A 20446-nucleotide genomic window follows, 5' to 3' on the forward strand; every position below is an offset into this window, starting at 1 on the left:
ATTTAAATGGCCCCTGTTCACATCTGAGTGTTTTGCAAAACGCCTGTAGCTGAAAAAAGTACATGAGCTTCTTTTTGGGCTGATTACCAGCGTTTTTGATAATGTCAATGCCTGCCTCCAAAAACGCCTGAAAAAAACGCCTAAAAATCGCAGTAAAATTGCGGTAAAAAAACGCTACGCTCAAGTGTGAATGCAGCCTTACTGTACTTACCATTGATATTTTTAAATTACCCATCCCATCCTGTATATAAAAACACAAAAATGACAAATACAATATAGACAAATACACACACAGACACACTCCATGCCCTAGGCAACCCATCAAAACTTCCAACATATACAGGTGCATCTCATAGAATTAGAAAATCATCAAAAAGTTCATCTTTTTCAGAATTAGAAAATCATCAAAAAGTTCATCTTTTTCAGTAATTCAATTCAAAAAGTTAAATTCATAGATTTTATATAGATGCATTACACACAGAGTGACATATTTCAAGCATTTCTTTATTTTAATTTTGATGATTAGGGCCCTACAGCTAGTGTAAACCCAAAATTCAGTATCTCAAAAAATTAGAATATTACATAAGACCAATAAAAAAAAAGGATTTTTAATACAGAAATGTTGGCTTACTGAAAAGTATGTCTATATGCACTGCAGTATAGTATGCACTAGGGCTGCGCATCTTCACTTACCTCACGATTCGATGCGGTTACGATTATTAGGGTCGCGTTTCGATATGATTCGATTCTGCGATGCATCACGATGCATCACGATTACTATGGGGACCCTTTTCTAAAGGGGGATCTATGGGGACCCTGCTCTAAAGGAGATCTATGGGGAGCCTGGGCCTGCCCTAAAGGGGATCCAGGGGAATTGAGCTCTAAAGGGGGATCTATGGGGACCCTGCTCTAAAGGGGGATCTATGGAATAGATCCCCTTTAGTGCAGGGTCGCCATAGATCCCCCTTTAGAGCAGGACAGCATCTCCAGAGATCCCCCTTTAGTAGAGCAGGTCCCCCCATAGATCCCCCTTTAGTAGAGCAGGTCCCCTCATAGATCCCCCTTTAGTAGAGCAGGTCCCCTCATAGATCCCCCTTTAGAGCAGGCCACATCAGGTTAGAAGTGTTACCTGATGCTAGTTGTAGTACCGTAGGCCCTGGTAAGGAGGAATGCTGGGCTCTGTAGTCCCCCTAGTTGTAGTATAACAGGCTCTGGCAAGGAGGAATGCTGGGCTCTGTACAGAGCTACAGAGCCCAGCATTCCTCCTTACCAGGGCCTACTGTACTACAACTAGGGGGACTACAGAGCCCAGCATTCCTCCTTACCAGGGCCTGTTATACTACAACTAGGGTGACTACTACAAACTCTGTACTGTAGTCCCCCTAGTTGTAGTACAGTAGGTTTTTAACATTTTTTACATATTATTATCTGAAAAGTGTGTCGTGCATTTGTATTCAGCACCCTTTACTTTGGTACCTCTAACTAAACACTAGTGAACCAATTGCCTTCAGAAGGCACCTAGTAAGTAGAGTAACTAGTATTAGTAAATAGAGTCCACCTATGTGTAATCAGTATAAATACAGCTGTTCTGTGAAGCCCTCAGAGGTTTACTAGTGAACAAACAGCATCATGAAGGCCAAGGAACACACCAGACAGGTCAGGGATAAGATTGTGAAGAAGTTGAAAGCAGGATTAGGTTATATAAAAATATCCCAAGCTTTGAACATCTCACAGAGCACTGTTCAATCTATCACCGGAAAATGGAAAGAGTATGGCACAACTGCAAACCTACCAAGACATGCCCATCCAGCTAAATTGACAGGCCGGACAAGGAGAGCATTAATCAGAGAAGCAGAGAAGAGGGCCATAGTAACTCTGAAGGAGCTGCAGAGATCCACAACTCAGGTGGAAGAATCTGTCCACAGGACAACTATTAGTGGAAGAAGGTGCTCTGGTCAGATGAGACAGACTAAAATTTAACTTTTTGGCCTAAAAGTTAAACGCTATGAGTGGAGTAAAACTAACACTACACATCACCCTGAACACATCATCCCCACTGTGAAACATGGTGGTGGCAGCATCATGTTGTGGGGATGCTTTACTTAGGCAGGGACAGGGAAGCTGGTTAGAGTTGATGGAAAGATGGATGGAGCCAAATACAGGCCAATCTTAGAAGAAAGTCTGAAAAAAGACTTGAGACTGGGGCAGAGGTTCACCTTCCATCAGGACAATGACCCTCAACATACAGCCAGAGCTTCAATGGAATGATTTAGCAAATGTAAGTGTTAGAATAGCCCAGTCAAAGTCCAGACCTAAACATCAGGGGCACAAAATCCACCCCCTCTCCCCCATCAGAACGTAAATATGTAAAAAAGGCAGAGCTCTACTTTGTGCCTCTGCCCAACAATCGGCGGGTGCTGGCAGACATTCATTGCCCGGCACCCACAGATTGCTTCTGCTGTGAGTAATCACAGTGGGAGTGGGGTGCCGGGGTCGTGCACATGCTGAAGTGCAGAACCACATATATATATATATATATATATATATATATATACATATATATATACATACATACATATACATGATTCTGCAGAGAACAGCCGCCCAGTAGCAGTATATCTGCTATAGGGCAGTCCTTAACTGGTTAAACATGTACATTAAGCTCATCCTAGCTTACATATATATGTCAATGGTGTAGATCACCACCAGTTGAAATTGGAGAAGGCGATTGGACTTAGATGTTTGTGCCGGTTAAATTGATGCTTTACCCTAGAATGTAGCAGTCTGCCTGGGGCAGTACCTGATGCTGCCACTGTCACGCAGTCTATCTGACCACAGACAATCATCCTTTCATGTACATGTATACAGTATCTCATAAAAGTGAGTACATCCCTTCAAATTTTTGTAAATATTTTATTATATCTTTTCATGTAACAACACTGAAGAAATTACACTTTGCTACAATGTAAAGTTGTGAGTGTACAGCTTGTATAACAGTGTAAATTTGCTGTTCCCTCAAAATATGTCAACACACAGCCATTAATATCTAAACCACTGGCAAAAGTGAGTACACCCCTAAGTCAAAATGTCCAAATTGGGCCCAATTAGCCATTTTCCCTCCCCGGTGTCGTGACTCATTTGTGTTACAAGGTCTTAGGTGTGAATAGGGAGCAGGTGTGTTAAATTTGGTGTTATCACTCTCACTCTCTCATACTGGTCACTGGAAGTTCAACATGGCACCTCATGGCAAAGAACTCTCCGAGGATCTGAAAAAAAGAATTGTTGCTCTACATAAAGATGGCCTAGACTATAAGACGATTGCCAAGACCCTAAAACTGAGATGCAGCACGGTGGCCAAGACCATACAGCTGTTTAACAGGACAGGTTTGACTCCGAAAAGGCCTCGCCATGGTCGACCAAAGAAGTTGAGTGCACCTGCTCAGCATCGTATCCAGAGGTTGTCTTTGGGAAATTGATGTATGAGTGCTGCCAGCATTGCTGCAGAGGTTGAAAGGCTGGGGGGACCTTACGCTGCACACTGCATCAAATTGGTCTGCATGGCTGTCCTCCAAGAAGGAAGCCTCTTCTAAAGATGATGCACAAGAAAGCCTGCAAACTGTTTGCTGAAGGCAAGCAGACTAAGGACATGGATTACTGGAACCATGTCCTTTGGTCTGATGAGACCACGATAAACTTATTTGGTTCAGATAGTGTCAAGCGTGTGTAGGGGCAACCAGGTGAGGAGTACAAAGACAAGTGTGTCTTGCCTACAGTCAAGCATGGTGGTGGGAGTGTCATTGTCTTGGGCTGCATGAGTGCTGCCGGCACTGGGGAGCTACAGTTCATTGAGGGAACCATGAATGCCAACATGTACTGTGACATACTGAAGCAGAGCATGATTCCCTCCCTTAGGAGACTGGGCCGCAGGGCAGTATTCAAACATGATAACGACCCCAAACACACCTCCAAGACGAGCAATGCCTTGCTAAAGAAGCTTAGGGTAAAGGTGATGGACTGGCCAAGAATGTCTCCTGACCTAAACCCTATTGAGCATCTGTGGGGCATTCAAACGGAAGGTGGAGGAGCGCAAACATTCTAACATCCACCAGCTCCGTGATATTGTCATGGAGGAGTGGAAGAGGACTCCAGTGGTAGCCTGTGAAGCTCTGGTGAACTCCATGCCCAATATGGTTAGGGCAATGCTGGAAAATAATGGTGGCCACACAAAATATTGACACTTTGGGCCCAATCTGGACATTTTAACTTAGAGGTGTACTCACTTTTGTTGCCAGTAGTTTAGACATTGATGGCTGTGTTGAGTTATTTTGAGGGGACAGCAAATTTACACTGTTATACAAGCTGTACACTCACTACTTTACATTGTAGCCAACTGTCATTTCTTCAGTGTTAACACATAAAAAGATATAATAAAATATTTACAAAAATGTGAGGGGTGTACTAACTTTTTTAAGATACTGTATATATTGTTACCATTAACCCTTTTCCCCCTCTGCAATAAAATATTTTGTAGTCATCGTAGTCAGGTCTTAAGGCATCACACAGCACAGAAGTCTAATGATCAAAAAGATGTATTTATAGATTGAACAAGCAGAAGTCTTCTGCACCAAAGGTCCTTATCCCAGGTCTTTGCTTTGATCTCTTCTTTCCACTATAAATAACATAAAAGGAAAAAATCCAGCGTGGCTTATTAAGGAAGAGTGAAATACATTCCCATGTGCCAGCTAAAACTGAGCTTTATTATATTTCCATTTATTTTTAGCCTGGCTAAGTTAAAAGGACCTCTTCAACCCTCGCCTGGCATTATGTGGCTTTTCACAGTTCCATTTATATGTCACCTGCATTTTTTTTTTTTCTTCAATAGTTTGATTTCCATTTTTCCATCTTGAAATGAAAGTCAGTGTTAATTGTATACAGAATGTGTATTGGAGGTAGATTTGCTCTTTATTTTTTCTGCTCAGACCTGGTCTCATTGACTTTGTTATGGTTAATACATATTTCTATCACTGCCATACGGTTAATTTTCAATTACTTTGATTGTTTTTTTTTTTTTGTCTTTTAAAGTGGAACGTCACTCTCTCACTCTACATTGACTATTTTAATCCTTTTGCTGCTAGCACTATTAAATAGATAAGTATATTATATTTACTTAAACTTGTTAAACTTGTTAAACATGTTAAACTTTTCTTTTTACTACATTTTTTTTTAGTTGCTTCCTGGTTTCCATGCCTAGGCAAATTATGTCATACATCCCAGGAGTCCAGGAGGGGGGAAGGGTTTTTTCAGCCAATCAAACTCTACTGCCTGCCCGAGCTAAAGGCAGATAGATTCCAGGAAGTACATGCTAGATCAGACATTACTAAATGGCGGACCACAGGTCAGATGCAGACCGAGTCACTGTCCCCATCTGGACCACTGCGGTTCCTCCATTTAGGGGCCAGTTCTTCGCTGCTGCTGTCATCACAGGACAGCAGCCGCAGGACAATGCTAGAGAGAGACCACATATAAGGAATGAGAAAACTGGATTTTTAAAGGTGCCAGACACAAATTCACATAAAAATATCAAAATTGTATTTTAAACATTTAAAAAAAATGTAAGATTTCATATATAAAACCATTATGCAGCATCCACACGGCTACAGTATAATTTCAGTAACTTCAGCTCTGCATATATCAGCCAGACTATGGCTACTTGAGGAGACTTTGTAGTTACTGCATGTATAATCACTAAAAATTAAAGACCGTATATTAGTCACAAAAGTGACCATAATCCATCAAATTATAACATATATATGTATATATATATATATATAGCCAACTCTATAATGCTTCTTCTCAAGCACCTAGCTTTCCTACATTTAATATGGTAAGTTTATCCATTCCAGGCAATATCTCAGGAGACTTATGCACTGCACCTATTTTTTTATTTTTATTTTACCACAAACTACACCAGAACCCCCCCCCCCCCCCCAAAATCCCCAGTGTAGAATCAGTGAACCCCAAGAATTTGAACAAAACAAATTTCAGGTAATTACCCTATCCTCCTCTTTACTCTCAGAAGACTAGGTTCAAGTGTTGAATTAGGTCTTCCTTTCTGTCCTACCCAAAATGCAGACTGGTTTGAATTATTTAAAGATGTCCATTTGTTTGCTAGAAAATTGATGTATAAAGTCATCTTTGACAAAAATTATCAATCCTCCAGATCTTGATCTCTGGGTAATGAAGTATGGAAAGATCTCACTCTAAATAATATAAAATCCATTAAAGAACTAATGGAGTTATGGGAGGAGAGCAATCCCCTTGAGGATTCGACTCCTCGAGTGTAGATAGTCTTGATCTCTCTCCCCCCAAAAGACACCACTGTAGTAAGATGCCTCCCATCCCCTCAACTTTGCAACCTAAATCCCCTATCATTCCCAGTGCTATAAGGAAATCCCAACATATGGGCATTTACCCAACAGGCCACAAAATAAATTGAAAAAGTTAAATGGAATAAAAGTTCAGTTTAAAATTTTACCCCAGCCCAGCAAATAGCGGAATGTGCTCTTAAAAATAATCATAAAGCCAACTGATAAAGATGGCAATTTAGTTGTAATAGATTTAGCACAATATCAGCAGATGGTCATGGGCATCCTTAATAACCGTCAATGGTATAAAAATATATCTGGAACCTGTATAGCCTGAGTATCAGTATACTACAAAAATCTCATTGCTAAAGCATTTCATAATGGTATTATAGACCAAAAAACTTGGACATTTTTAACTGTTAAAACTCCTAGAACCACACAGTGTATGCTTTACCAAAAATCCATAAGAGCATGGACTTTCCTCCTGGGTGGCCCATAGTCTCTGGAAATGTCTAACTGAACCAGCCAGCCAGCCAGGTCATAGGCGACTATTTATGTTCTCATGTGAGAGGATTAAGTTCCTACATCCAAGATACGAAGGATCTACGCAAGGCGCTGGAAGCAATCTCGGTTCCTGAAAGGGCCTGGCAAGTGGCCATAGACATAGAGGCCCTCTACAATTCATGCCCCCACAATTTGGTAGTTTGCATTTTGGAGGGCTTGATTTCAGAAAGTGTTACTATGGCTGGCCTATACAACCAGTGATTTCTCAGTGAAATAAGGTATGGAGACATGGATGGATGGGCGAGCTTGCTTTGCATTATAAAAATTAATCAAAAAGCGTTTTTGGTTTGTGGTGCTCAGATGCGGTGTAGTTCTGCTTTAACTCTTTTATAAGTAAGATTTTTTTTTTTTTTAGGGTATAATATTGTTAGTTTCTTTGTTGCTATTTATAATTGGGACCACACTGTAGCAGGCAGTATGGACAGTGTGTTACAAAATTCCTCAGGGCCCCGGAGTGCAGGTTCTGGCTTTTTAATTTCAGGTCAGCCAGACCTGGGGCCAGCCTAGCAAAATCTTCTCCAAATATAGTAAGACCTTGTATGTACAGGCTTCAGTATGTAAAAGAGAAATGTGCACAGCAATCTTTTACGAAGTATTTGCAAAGCTTTCAACCAGTTTCAAGCAGTTTTTCTCCTTTTGAAAATGCTATTGACATATTGGGGGAAATTTACTAATACTGGTGCATCTGTGCATAGTAACCATTTAGCTTCTAACATCAGCTTGTTCAATTAAGCTTTGACAATAAAACCTGAAAGCTAGTTACTATGCAGAGCTGCACCAGATTTTATGTTCACCAGTTTTAGTAAATCTCGCTATTGAAACTTTAGATAAAGTACTTTCCAAATCACAAATTTAAACCAAATATATGGATAAGGAGTTTCCACTTTCCAATCTTTCCTTGCTTACATGCTTGTTCTGGGTTTGAATCGAGGCATTATCCAAGGGAAACCAACAATCGCAACCAGCATAATTCTCTCATAACAAATGTATGTATTTTAAAGCCATGGTCACAGTGTTGGAACTGGGATCCAAATACATCTACGCCAGCAAAGTGGTCACCTGGCAAAAAACTGTATTTTCCTTTTAAAAAATATGTATTTCTAAACCCTACTATTAGGGAGTAAAGATACACTTAGCCACATAGTGCTTACACATTCAGCAGATGACTGTAAAAAAATATATATGAACACTGCAAAAAAAATAAAATCCGAAAGTATTTCTAATTGCTCTGATCACAAAGCAATACGTACTCCTATTTATGGAATTTGAGAATTTGTATCAGGGTTTCTCACATTTTTTAAAGCGGAGTTCCACTCAAAAGTGGAACTTCCGCTTATCTGTCTCCTCCCCCCCTCTGGTGCCACAATTGGCACCTTTCAGGGGAGAGGGGGGAGCGGGTACCTGTTTTTGAGAGGTACCCTGTCCCCACTTCAGTTGGACCTCACCCCGGCAATAGCAGCGGCAGCACCTGACAGCCGATGGAAGCATCAGCTGCGATACTGACATCGCTAGACTCCAGGACAGGTAAGGCTCCATGTACACGGGACGCTGGAAATGGCCGTTTAGGAGCAGTTGGGCGTTTTTTTCAGAAGCCCCTGAACCCATCTACATTTTATCTTATCTGTCCATGTACACCAGGTCGTTTACAGTCATTTGCAGGCAGTTGCGTTCAGGGACTTTTTTTAGAACGCAATTATTTGCGTTCGAACGTGTGTTTCCCGGCGTTTCAAACGCACAAACGCGTCTGAACGCATCCGAACGCGATGACCCGCGTTTAGCGTTCGCGTTTTTCTATTTTAAAGGGGAATCATTTTTTGGACCTCCTAGGAACGGTTCTAAACGCAAACGCCCGCTAACGTGGGTACAAACGCGACCGAACGGACGTTTCAAACGTCCTAAAAATTCCAGCATTCAAAGGGACTTTTAACAACGTCCCGTGTACATGGAGCCTAAGTGTCCTAATAATAAAAGTCAGTAGCTACAGTATGTGTAGCTGCTGACTTTTAATTTTTGGAGGGGGGGCACGGAACTCCGCTTTAAGGATATGTATCGTTAAGGGTATAGTATCTCTTTTATTCTGTAAGTCAATTGGTTAACAAATACCCCTTTGGAGTGCGGATTGTGTCTCACATCTTCTAATCCACCTTCCGTGCTTGATCTCACAAATGCTCTTTTGGCTGAAGGGGCACACATTCTTACAACCACACCAAAATCTTGTGGAAAGCCTTCCCAGAAAGGTGGAGACTATTAGACTATTAAAGCCACAGAAGTTGGTCAACTCTATACTAACGCCCATGGTTTTGGAATTTGCATGGCCAACAAGCTCATATAGATGTGATGGTCAGTAGTTAACAAACTTTTGGCCACATAGGGAATATTTTTTATAATCTTTTAATAGAACTTTAGGCTAATTGTACATAGACATAAGAAAACACCTTTATTAATGCGTTGTCCTGTACATCAGCACACGTCAGTGTGTTTACACTCTTCAGTTTTTCCATAGGAGACACCGGCTATGTTTACACTCTGTGGATCACAACACCAGTACATCTTGTATACTTTCTGCTAATTTTTGTGTTATGACACTGAAAATTTGTGTGAATTTCAACTTATATTCACCATAGAGGTACTTACAGGCCGTGGAGACAACAGTATAAAGAGGTAGACCATATGTGATAGTAAGTGGATGCAAGGGCATATCTTTTGCTCCTGTGCGGAGTTCTAAATGCATCAGCACTGTCATTGATTATGGAACTATGTTTTCTTCTTCTCTTTTTTAAGGTTCCTAAAGGTTTGCCATATTTCTCAGTGGATTTTGGGTTACAAGGTGGATTTGCACACGTTATTGAAGACCAGAACAAGTTTCCGCATTACTTTGGCAAGGTATTTTATTTTCTAGTCTATAAAATTAATCTTTGTTCAGATGATAATCTCTTTAAAAGAAAAAATTGCCTTTTGAGCAGTGTCATCAGATGATGGTTTGTGAACAAACAAAAAAATAATAAAATGGTGGAAAGTATTTGCCATCTTTTCAAAATATTGGACTGGGGCATATGGTGATCCAGCTTAGTGCTGGTTACAGTGTGGTTTCAAAGTCACGTGACTTTGAAGCTGACATCCCTGCGCGACTTCATCGCGGCTTTCATATGACTTCTATAACAGAAGTCAATGCAAGTGATGATAAAGTCGCCCCAAAGTAGAGCAGGAACTTGAGTTACATTGATTTTAAACGGTTCCATTGCCGAAAATGTTGCGCGATTTGCAATGCAACTTTGTCGCATGACAAGTCACGGCAGTGTGATCTGGTCCTTACTCAGAAATGCTGTAAATTCAACTGTAAATCGGTCTGTCACATCATTGTTTTTTGACTAGGGAGACCTTTTGCTAGGGGACTAAATTCAAAGAATGAATTGTTTAATGCAGCACAGAACCTAGGCAGGCCATAGACGGTGCAAATTCGGTTGCAGTAAAGAAATTCACAGGATTCTCCCATCAACACACTAAGTGCTGACAGAGGTGTCCCTCCTGCCGAGCAATTGTGTGCTCCGGCCTGGGGGGGGGGGGAGCTGTCCCCAACGGGAGAAGACTGGGATTATTGCTAGCGGCTATAGCAGCCACTTCTGATAATTGGAAGCGTATCACACAGGCTAGTTGTACCCAAGTTAATCGATCGACTTGGTACATTCAGCCTGCCCATTAATGGTTTGAATCTCGGCCAGTTCCTCCTGAACCAGCCAAGATTTGAACCGTGTATGGCCGGCCTTAAGCAAACTTAATGTCATTCGTATGGAGTTTGCATCTTGCAGGAGAGGAAAAAATAAAACCACTCTCATTGGATTTATGAATGTATGGCCAGGGATATGTTTAGTATTTATTGATCCTTGTTTTTACTTGTCACTGGGCTCACATCATGCTAGCCTTACTGTTGGCAGTGATAAATTGTAATAGATTTACTGGAAGAAAAGGGGAGACTGCATGAAGACATAAGGTGACTCCTAGGGAAAGCAGAAAATATTAGGTGAGAATAGGTGAGATAAGGTTACATAATATCTGTACTTATTGTGCTCTTTTCAGCAGACTGTCGAATGAATGAATGAATACAAAGCTTCCTCTGGCTGAGGTGGAGAGGCAGGAGGATGATGTCACAATGTCCGCCTCATCCAATCAGAGGAAGCTTTGTATCCACTGCTAGAATACAAAGCTTCAAGTGAATGGCTTCCTGACTTTTATTTGTTCCCGGAGTGGGGTAGGAAGTCCCATCTCACTGTCCGAACACGGTGCTGTAGTGTAGGTAGCTGAGATTACATACAGTTCATACAGCAAGCGCACTCATTAGTGCAGTAAATCGTTTTTTTGGGCCAGCTTTGCTCAAACAAACTATTTAAAAGGACATTAAACATGGGGTTTGTTTGTTTTTCCACCCATCTACTTCTGTTACTGCAGACCAATGTTTTCTTGTGTCAATCCTGAGCTTTCTTCCAGTTTGTATATATTTGTTGTACTTCTAAAATGTCTTTTAATACTTCTCCAGATAACGTTCTTCACTTATAAAATAGTTTCTGATTTGAATGGACATTTCTTCATTGGACCCAAATTATGTGCCATTTCCTTTGTAGCTTTTGTAGGTTTGAGGAATTGAACAAGAAGCCAGAGGAAATTTCTCTTAAAGGAAGGAAATTATTTCTTAATTGCCACTAGAACAGGTGTCTCCCCATTGGAAAATTTTATCTTTATCCCTGTTCTGGTGACAACTCCAAATTTTCTTTTTTTTTTTACCCATTTTTAGTTTTGGTTCCTTTCATTACTAGTACAAATCCAAAGAATGATTTCCTTTGGGTCCTAACCCCTCACTACCCTATACAAAACTAACAATTACAAATTTTGATACAATTTCCCCCACCTTAAAAAGTTGGAAAGCATTATAATAACTCAACAAAGGGATTCAACATTATTTTTTTCCCACTTCAGTGCTGCAGATAATCACAGCTTGGGAGCCATAATGACACGTTTGTTACTTTGTCCTGCAGGAGATCATTGGTGGTATGCTGGACCTGGAGCCCAGAGTCTGGAGAAAAGCCGTGCGTGAAAATTTTGATGATCAGAGGAAGAAGGTCTTGCAGTTTGCCCAATGGTGGAAACCGTTTGATTTTACTAAAGCTAAAGCATAACTCTTCAGTGTATTTATATTTACATTACACCATTGTGTATATTTTAGCAGTGTACATGGTCTTTTTACATCTAGCATTTGTACAAAGTACTTACATTTTTGTAAATAAATTATCAAAGTGAAGTATGTTATTTCTCTGTAAAAACTTTTTTTGTGAAAAAAATTATACGTATTTTCTTTGGGTGCAGTGTTGCATAACCACACAATTACCAGTTAAAATAGCACAGTGCTAAATACACTGAACACAATTATAAACTCAACACTTTTGTTTTTGCCCCCACTTTTCATGAGCTGAACCCAAAGATCTAAGACTTTTTCTATGTACACAAAAGGCCTATTTCTGTCAAATATTGTTCACAAATCTGTCTAAATCTGTGTTACTGAGCACTTCTTCTTTGCCGAGGTAATCCATCCACCTCACAGGTGGGGCATATCAAGATGCTGATTAGACAGCATGATTATTGCACAGGTGTGGCTTAGGCTGGGGGAGGGGGGGGGGGGGGAGTCCAAAAACCAGTCAGTATCTGGTGTGAACACCATTTGCCTCACGCAGTGCAACACATCTCCCTCGCATAGAGTTAATCAGGTTGTTGATTGTGGCCTGTGGAATGTTTGTCCTCTCCTCTTCAATGGCTGTGAGAAGTTGCTGGATATTGGCAGGACCTGGAATACGCTGATGTATACGCCGATCCGGAGCATCCCAAACATGCTCAATAGGTGATATGTCCGGTGAGTATTCTGGCCATGCAAGAACTGGGATGTTTTCAGCTTCCAGGAATTGTGTACAGATCCTTGCAGCATGGGGCCGTGCATTATCATGCTGCGACATGAGGTGATGGTCGTTAATGGCACAACAATGGGCCTCAAGATCTTGTCACGGTATCTCTGTGCATTAAAAATGCCATCAATAAAATGCACCTATGTTCGTTGTCCATAACATACGCCTGCCCATACCATAACCCCACCGTCACTATGGGCCACTCGATCCACAACGTTGACATCAGCAAACAACTCACCCACACGACACCATGCATGCTGTCTGCCATCTGCCCTGCACAGTGAAAACCGGGATTCGTCCGTGAAGAGAACACCTCTTCAAAGTGCCAGATGCCATCAAATGTGAGCATTTGCCCACTCAAGTCGGATACGATCATGATCTGCAGTCAGGTCGAGACCCCGATTAGGACGACGAGAATGCAGATGAGCTTCCCTGAGACGCTTTCTGACAGTTTGTGCAGAAATTCTTTGGTTATGCAAACCGATTGTTGCAGCAGCTGTCCGGATGGCTGGTCTCAGACTATCTTGGAGGTGAAGAATCTGGATGTGGAGGTCCTGGGCTGGTGTAGTTACACGTGGTCTGCAGTTGTGAGGCCGGTTGGATGTACTGCCAAATTCTCTGAAACGCCTTTGGAGACGGCTTATGGTAGAGAAATGAACATGCAATTCAGAGGCAACAGCTCTGGTGGACATTCCTGCATTCAGTATGGCAATTGCACGCTCCCTCAAAACCTGCGAAATCTGTGGCATTGTGCTGTGTGATAAAACTGCACATTTTAGAGTGGTGTCCAACCTAAGGCACACCTGTGCAATAATCATGCTGTCTAATCAGCATCTTGATATGTCACACCAGTGAGGTGGAGGGATTATCTCGGCAAAGGAGAAGTGCTCACTAACACCGATTTAGACAGATTTGTGAACAATATTTGAGCGAAATAGGCCTTTTGTGTACATAGAAAAAGTCTTAAATCTTTGGGTTCAGCTCATGAATAATAGGGGCAAAAAGAAAAGTGTTGAGTTTATATAATTTTGTTCAGTGTAACAAAAAATGGCCTGGTCATAAGTTGGTAAAACCTTTCCGGAGATGAGGTGGTAATATAGAGCTTTCTTTTGGTGGTATTTGATCTCTACTTGATCTCTACTAATTTAATTTCTACTGTTTTTTTTTTTTTTTTTCTTTGTTTTTTGTTTTTTTATTATATAAACGAATAGAGACCAAAAAACTTTTTTACTTTCTACTAGAAAACACATCCAATAAAAAAAATCTAATTTCTTTATAAATTTAGGCCAAAATGTATTTTGCTACATGTCTGGTAAAAAATAATAGAAATCCCAATAAGTGTATATTGATTGGGTTGCGTGAAAGTTATAGAAACTATAAACATACAAACTAAGGTAAATATACCAGAATCTTTTTTTTCCCTTCTGTACAGAGCCCTGTGTTGATTGTCTACACAGGGCTTTGGGCTATGATTCAACAAAGCTGATCAGCAGGACCTGGCCATGAGTCACTGACCAGGACCTGCTGACAAACTCCCACTCTGTACAATCACGGCGGGTGTTGCCGGGGGGCACATACGTGTGCCCTAAACCTGGAAACAGGCAGCGATGTATCAGTACATTGCGGACGGAGAGGCACTGGCTTTGGGGAAGGAACCCTCAAAGAGCCGTATAGATATCAATAGCAACTATTAGTCCACTTTAAAGCAGTATTGAAGCCAAAAGCAGATGTGGTGGTTGCATTAATTTTTATTTTTTTAGGCTTTCTTTCCTTTATTTTCATCAGGTGATCTGTGTCTGTTGTTTTTCAAAAGAACAAACTGTCCTGTAGATGTAGCAGTTAGAGATTTTAGATAAACCATTTACCAGAGGTGCTTACAATGATCAATTTCTTTATTCATGTAACGTTTGTTTTATTTTAAATTCATTTCTATGGATATTCTGTACTAGGCTGGATGGCTGAGAGCAAAAAGAAGTTTTACCATTAGCTATACTTTTTCTTAAAAAAACTGTTTACCGAGCTAATTATCTGAAGCTCGAGCTTTACACGGGGAACTGAAATCACAGGAGCTGACCTCCTCCCTCTTCTCTGTCTGCTATATTCAGTTGGGGCCATTCAATAAGAAAAAGAGAGTCACATAATTCAAACTAATACTGTACTCTTTTAAAGAGTAATTCCACTTTTGTTGAGAACAAAACATTCCCCTTTGGGTGATCTATGTCCATTGCAAGGATTATAACAACCTTTGTTGGGGATTCCTATCTTATGTTATTCTGAAGAAATCACGGTTTGTTCTTCTGTGACTCTGTGCTAAGTGAGTCTAATGGGAGTGGTTTCATAATTATCAATCAGCTGTGCAGCTGCAGAGCACTGATGAGGAAATCTGCTGGGCCTGCGTCCCTTTAGATGTGATTTCCTATTGGGAATATCTCACCAAAAATGACATTTTGTTTCAGGGGATGCTTGAAATCTGACTTGTATCTTAGGCAGACTTCTGGGAAAATTGGTGAGCCAATCACACAAGCAGGAAATTATGTTTCTGGGGTGTGGTGAGTATACATTCTGTGTACAGAACAGCTCCAGGTAGCCATATTGCATTGGTTTTTCAGAAAATTACAGAGCTGCAGATTTAAAATGAAAAGTCATTTTTAATAACATACAGTATGACTTTTGTCACGATTGTATACGCTACATTATTTTTTCTTTATTACCCTTTAAACAAACCTAAAACCCAATGTCGTGGATGCACTCTATATTTAATGTTTTTTGGAAAATAAAGATTTTTTGTAAATAAAATATATACAAAGCCTTAGTTTAAACTTGTACACATAGAAAGTAAAAAAAAAAAAGATTGGCTTGAAACCATTCTAGTTTTCCCTTTTAAACAGTCTTATTTGGATGTAAATGTATTCTAGTGTCCCACAGGGTCCATATATTACAGAGCACTTCTGTGTCATTATGCAACTGAGCTGCTAGGAAATCCATTATTCTCACCCAGTGTGTTCCATCTCTCAGCATGGACAGGACTGGCACAGGGATTGGAAGCAGCTAGAAAGTAACAAGCAAGCACCTTTTGGTGTAGTGATCTTATGATGGAGTACCTATCATTCAATATGCTGCTTCCTCTTATTAACAGACTATTATTAGACAGCTTGTTTTAAATTTGCTTCGCTGGCAAAACCTTTACAGTAAACCTGTAAATTCCCTCCCTCCCCCCCCCCCCCCCCCCCCCCGCTTTAGTAAACTGCTCAAAAAAATAAAAAAAATAAAGGAACACTTTTTAATCAGAGTATAGCATCAAGTCAATTACATTTCTGGAATATTGAACTGGTCAGTTAAGTAGCAGAGGGGGCTGTTAATCCGTTTTTAGCAGCTAGATGGGCAACAATGATACAACCTCCAAAACAGAATGGTTTTACAGGCGGAGGCCACAACCCTGTAGAGTTTGCTCTGTCATTTCAACTCCTCTAGGATGGCACATCAATACGTGCCATTGCCAGAAGGTTTGCTATGTCTCCTAGTACAGTCTCAAGAGCATGGAGGAGATTCCAGGAAACAGACAGGTCCTTTTGGAAAACTAGACAGGGCCATAGAATATCCTTAAGTCATCAGCAGGACCAGTATCTTCTTTGTGCAAGGAGGAACAGGATAAGCACTGCCAGAGCCCTACAAAATTACCTCCAGCAGGCCACTGGTGTGAATGTCTCTGACCAATCAGAAACAGACTTCATGAGGGTGGCCTGTGCTCACTGCCCGGCACCGTGGAGCTCTATTGGCATTTGCCATTGAACACCAGACTTGGCAGGTCTGCCACTGGCGCCCTGTGCTTTTCACAGATGAGAGCAGGTTCACCCTGAGCACATGTGACAGATGTGAAAGGATCTGGAGAAGCCATGGAGAATGTTATGCTGCCAGTAACATTGTTCAGCATGACCGGTTTGGTGGTGGGTCAGTGGGGTTCTGGGGAGGCATACTGTATCCATGGAGGGACGCACAGACCTCTACAGGCTAGACAATGGCACCCTGACTGACGTTAGGTATTGGGATGAAATCTTTGGACCCATTATCAGACCCTACGCTGGTGCAGTGGGTCCTAGGTTCCTTCTTGTGCACAACAGTGCCCGACCTCATATGGTGAGAGTATGCTGCTAGTTCCTGGAGGATGAAGAAATTGATACATTGAATAGCCCCCATGCTCACCTGACCTAAATCCCATAGAACAACTCTGGGACATTGTTTTGGTCCATCCGATGCCACCAGGTTGCACCTCAATCTGTTCAGGAGCTCCGTGATGCCCTGGTCTAGATCAGGGTGGAAATATCCATCATCTCATTAGAAGCATACAAGAACATGGGGGCAATACAAAATACTGAGTACCATTTCGAGAATGGACTTGCCTGCTGCATAATTTTTTCACTTTGACTTTCAGGGTGTCTTGGAATTCAGCCCTCTGTAGGTTGATCATTTTAATTTCCATCAAATGGTGTGGCATCCTTTCATTCCTAACACATTACCCAGTCCATATCAGTATAGATATCCAGCGTGATATTTTTCCTCATTGAGATCCGATGCGTTTTCCAAGTGTTCCTTACATTTTTTGAGCAGCGTAGATACTTAAAGTGACACTTAACTCTGGTTTAAAAAAAAAAACAAAAATCAAGTATGTATTTTGAACTTACAAAAGTCCCTTTTATTACTTCGTCTCTTCCAAATATTCAAATTCCCTTTTTTTTTTCTGTGATTTGACTTCCCTCTCTTGTTTGCTCCTGACTATGGGATTTGTATATACATAGGTTGAAAAAAAGACACATGTCCATCTAGTTCAACCAATAAAAGAGAAAAAAAAATCTCTAGTGTACACTACTCATTCCAAACCAATGAAGCTCATGGAGGTTGTTGCAAGGAAGCAGAAAAACACTGTAAGAAACAATTTTATGGTAAATAGATTACAGGGCTATTATGTAGTCGATGTGTATGGACTTTTTGGGGGAAAATAGGGATATGATTTAGTGTCACTTTAAATTTCCTTTGCTCCACCTCTGTTTTGTTCAGCACCAGGAAATAACTGATTTTTCCAGGCATGGTGGCACATGTGACATTACTGGGCCTATCAGAGCTGTCCCAGGGGGAGTCCATGATCCTAGAAAAGATACAACTCCAGTGGTTTTAGGCTGCATAGAACATTTGCTTCTGGTGGCTGAACAGAGTTTCCAGGGATCGAAGGAAAGGTAGATATTTATTAAGTATCACTGTCCACTTCCAAAATGTGTGGGATGAAATTGGGTATTCCCACCCGATCCCCCCCCTCCATCCTTCCTCCAGAGAGCACTACTTGGATACGCGACTAGGGTGTAACTTCATTTGTAGGGCGTCCTTTCAATGCAACCAATACACACTTATCCCCCTACCTCTTATACCCTCAAATAGGATGAGGACCTTAGCAGTGCAATAACTGAAGGTGACTGGGATTAGATCTGGATCTCCAGCTCCAAAAGGTCTAACAATGCTTCAATCCTGGAAAACCTGAACTTAGTCCTGGCCAGGATCTCTAGAACCATAATAAATTAAGTTTCCTAGTGTTATAGGGGATGCCTAGGGTAGCATACATGGTTTGAACTTCACATTACATAGGGAACACTTTGCTGCTCGTTTTTTTATTTTTATTTTAGTCATACTTTATTTTTAGTTTTCACAATAACACAATACAAGTTAATATTGTTTTCTCAACACATATACTGTAGAAGTGAGGTTTAGAAGTGTTAGATTGCGTACATATGGGTAAGGGGGGTCCGGCGTCTTTCTGCAAGCCCTGCCAATAAGCCTGTCCCCATTGTGCTTAATGCATCTAATGTTGTACAAGCGGATGGTGGGTGGCACAGTGAAGTACAAGAGGAGAATTCTGGGAAAGGGGGCGCGGGGAAAAAAATGGATGGAATTACAAGGGGCTAGATGACAATAATGAGGGGTATGGATGAAGAATTAAAAATTAGGCCTTACGTAATTTATTCGTGCATCCTTATGCGATGGAGTTAGTAAACATATATGTCCACCAGTTCAGTGCCAGGGAGATTCTGTGTGAACTCTCACAATTCACAATCATGGTGTCGCACGCATATCTTCTTGAAAAACCTAATGCACAACACAACAATTCTTTGGGCAAATTCTGGGAAATCTGGAACCCATGGATGGACCATGATCTCCTACCTATTTTTAAGGTGCTCCATAACATGTTGATACTTCTCTAATCCCATAATTCTCAAATGTGTTGGAGGGGGAGCTTTGTTCAACACATACATCCACCCTCCAGTCTTTCTGATACCCCATATCACATCCAACCTTTCTGATCCTCTCTTCTCAGATCTATTCCCCTTTTAAACAGGCAAAAAATTTGGGGGAGCATACCCATGTATTTCTAAAGCTGCTGCAGCTATGAACCAAAAGACATGTATATTAAAAAAGAATAGCGCGCAAATGCAAAAGAAATAACTACCAAATCTGAAGACAATCCATAAATAAAAATGGGGGTTTGGTCCCACCATATGGCCATATCGTGCTCAAGCCCACTACTGCGTCAAAGTACCCCATTATCAGTGGGTCCTACACTATCCATGAAAAAGAGATGAATCCAGCCTTTCTAACCCTTGGAGATAATACTCCTTGCTGGGAAGGATGTGCAAATGCACTACAGGGGACTCCTCCTATATCCACTTGATGGTGGACACTGATTGAGTACAGCTGTGTGTGGGGGGGGTGGGGAGGGTTGCTCAACCTCGATAGTCTGGTCAGACCGAATACATAATAAACAGGCAAAAAATTGGGGGAGCATACCCATGTATTTCTAAAGCTGCTGCAGCTATGAACCAAAAGACATGTATATTAAAAAAGAATAGCGCGCAAATGCAAAAGAAATAACTACCAAATCTGAAGACAATCCATAAATAAAAATGGGGGTTTGGTCCCACCATATGGCCATATCGTGCTCAAGCCCACTACTGCGTCAAAGTACCCCATTATCAGTGGGTCCTACACTATCCATGAAAAAGAGATGAATCCAGCCTTTCTAACCCTTGGAGATAATACTCCTTGCTGGGAAGGATGTGCAAATGCAACCATCCAACATTGAAAGCGTGTACCTGCGTTTTCTAGGCTTTGTTTTAATGTGGTATGTGTCCAACTTTGCTTGCAACCATCCAACATTGAAAGCGTGTACCTGCGTTTTCTAGGCTTTGTTTTAATGTGGTATGTGTCCAACTTTGCTTGCAACCATCCAACATTGAAAGCGTGTACCTGCGTTTTCTAGGCTTTGTTTTAATGTGGTATGTGTCCAACTTTGCTTGCAACCATCCAACATTGAAAGCGTGTACCTGCGTTTTCTAGGCTTTGTTTTAATGTGGTATGTTTATTTGTTTATCCAGCTGTAAACTAGAGCTGCTATATGCTTTCTTACCTTAAATTTATAACCATTACAGCCTTTAACCTTTAGAGGTATCCCCCGGTTATCTGTAGATCTTTCTGAAGTGAAACCCAGTGCCAGCTAACCAGCCCTAATTTATCAATTCCTGATTGCTTAAT

General features: G+C 41.1%; 1 protein-coding gene across 1 annotated transcript in view; it reads left to right on the forward strand.

Moving 5' to 3' along the window:
* The window catches only part of CWF19L2 (CWF19 like cell cycle control factor 2), a 410652-nt gene extending 398426 nt beyond the window's left edge, over positions 1-12226 (forward strand). Inside the window, exons 17-18 of the mRNA XM_082245347.1 lie at positions 9711-9812; positions 11957-12226. Coding sequence (XP_082101473.1) covers positions 9711-9812; positions 11957-12097 — 243 coding nt within the window. The 3' untranslated portion in view covers positions 12098-12226. The remainder of the gene's footprint in view (positions 1-9710; positions 9813-11956) is intronic.
* The last annotated feature ends 8220 nt before the right edge of the window (positions 12227-20446 follow it).

Source organism: Pelophylax lessonae (genome assembly GCF_965119305.1).
Source record: "Pelophylax lessonae genome assembly, chromosome: 2".
NCBI lineage: Eukaryota > Metazoa > Chordata > Amphibia > Anura > Ranidae > Pelophylax > Pelophylax lessonae.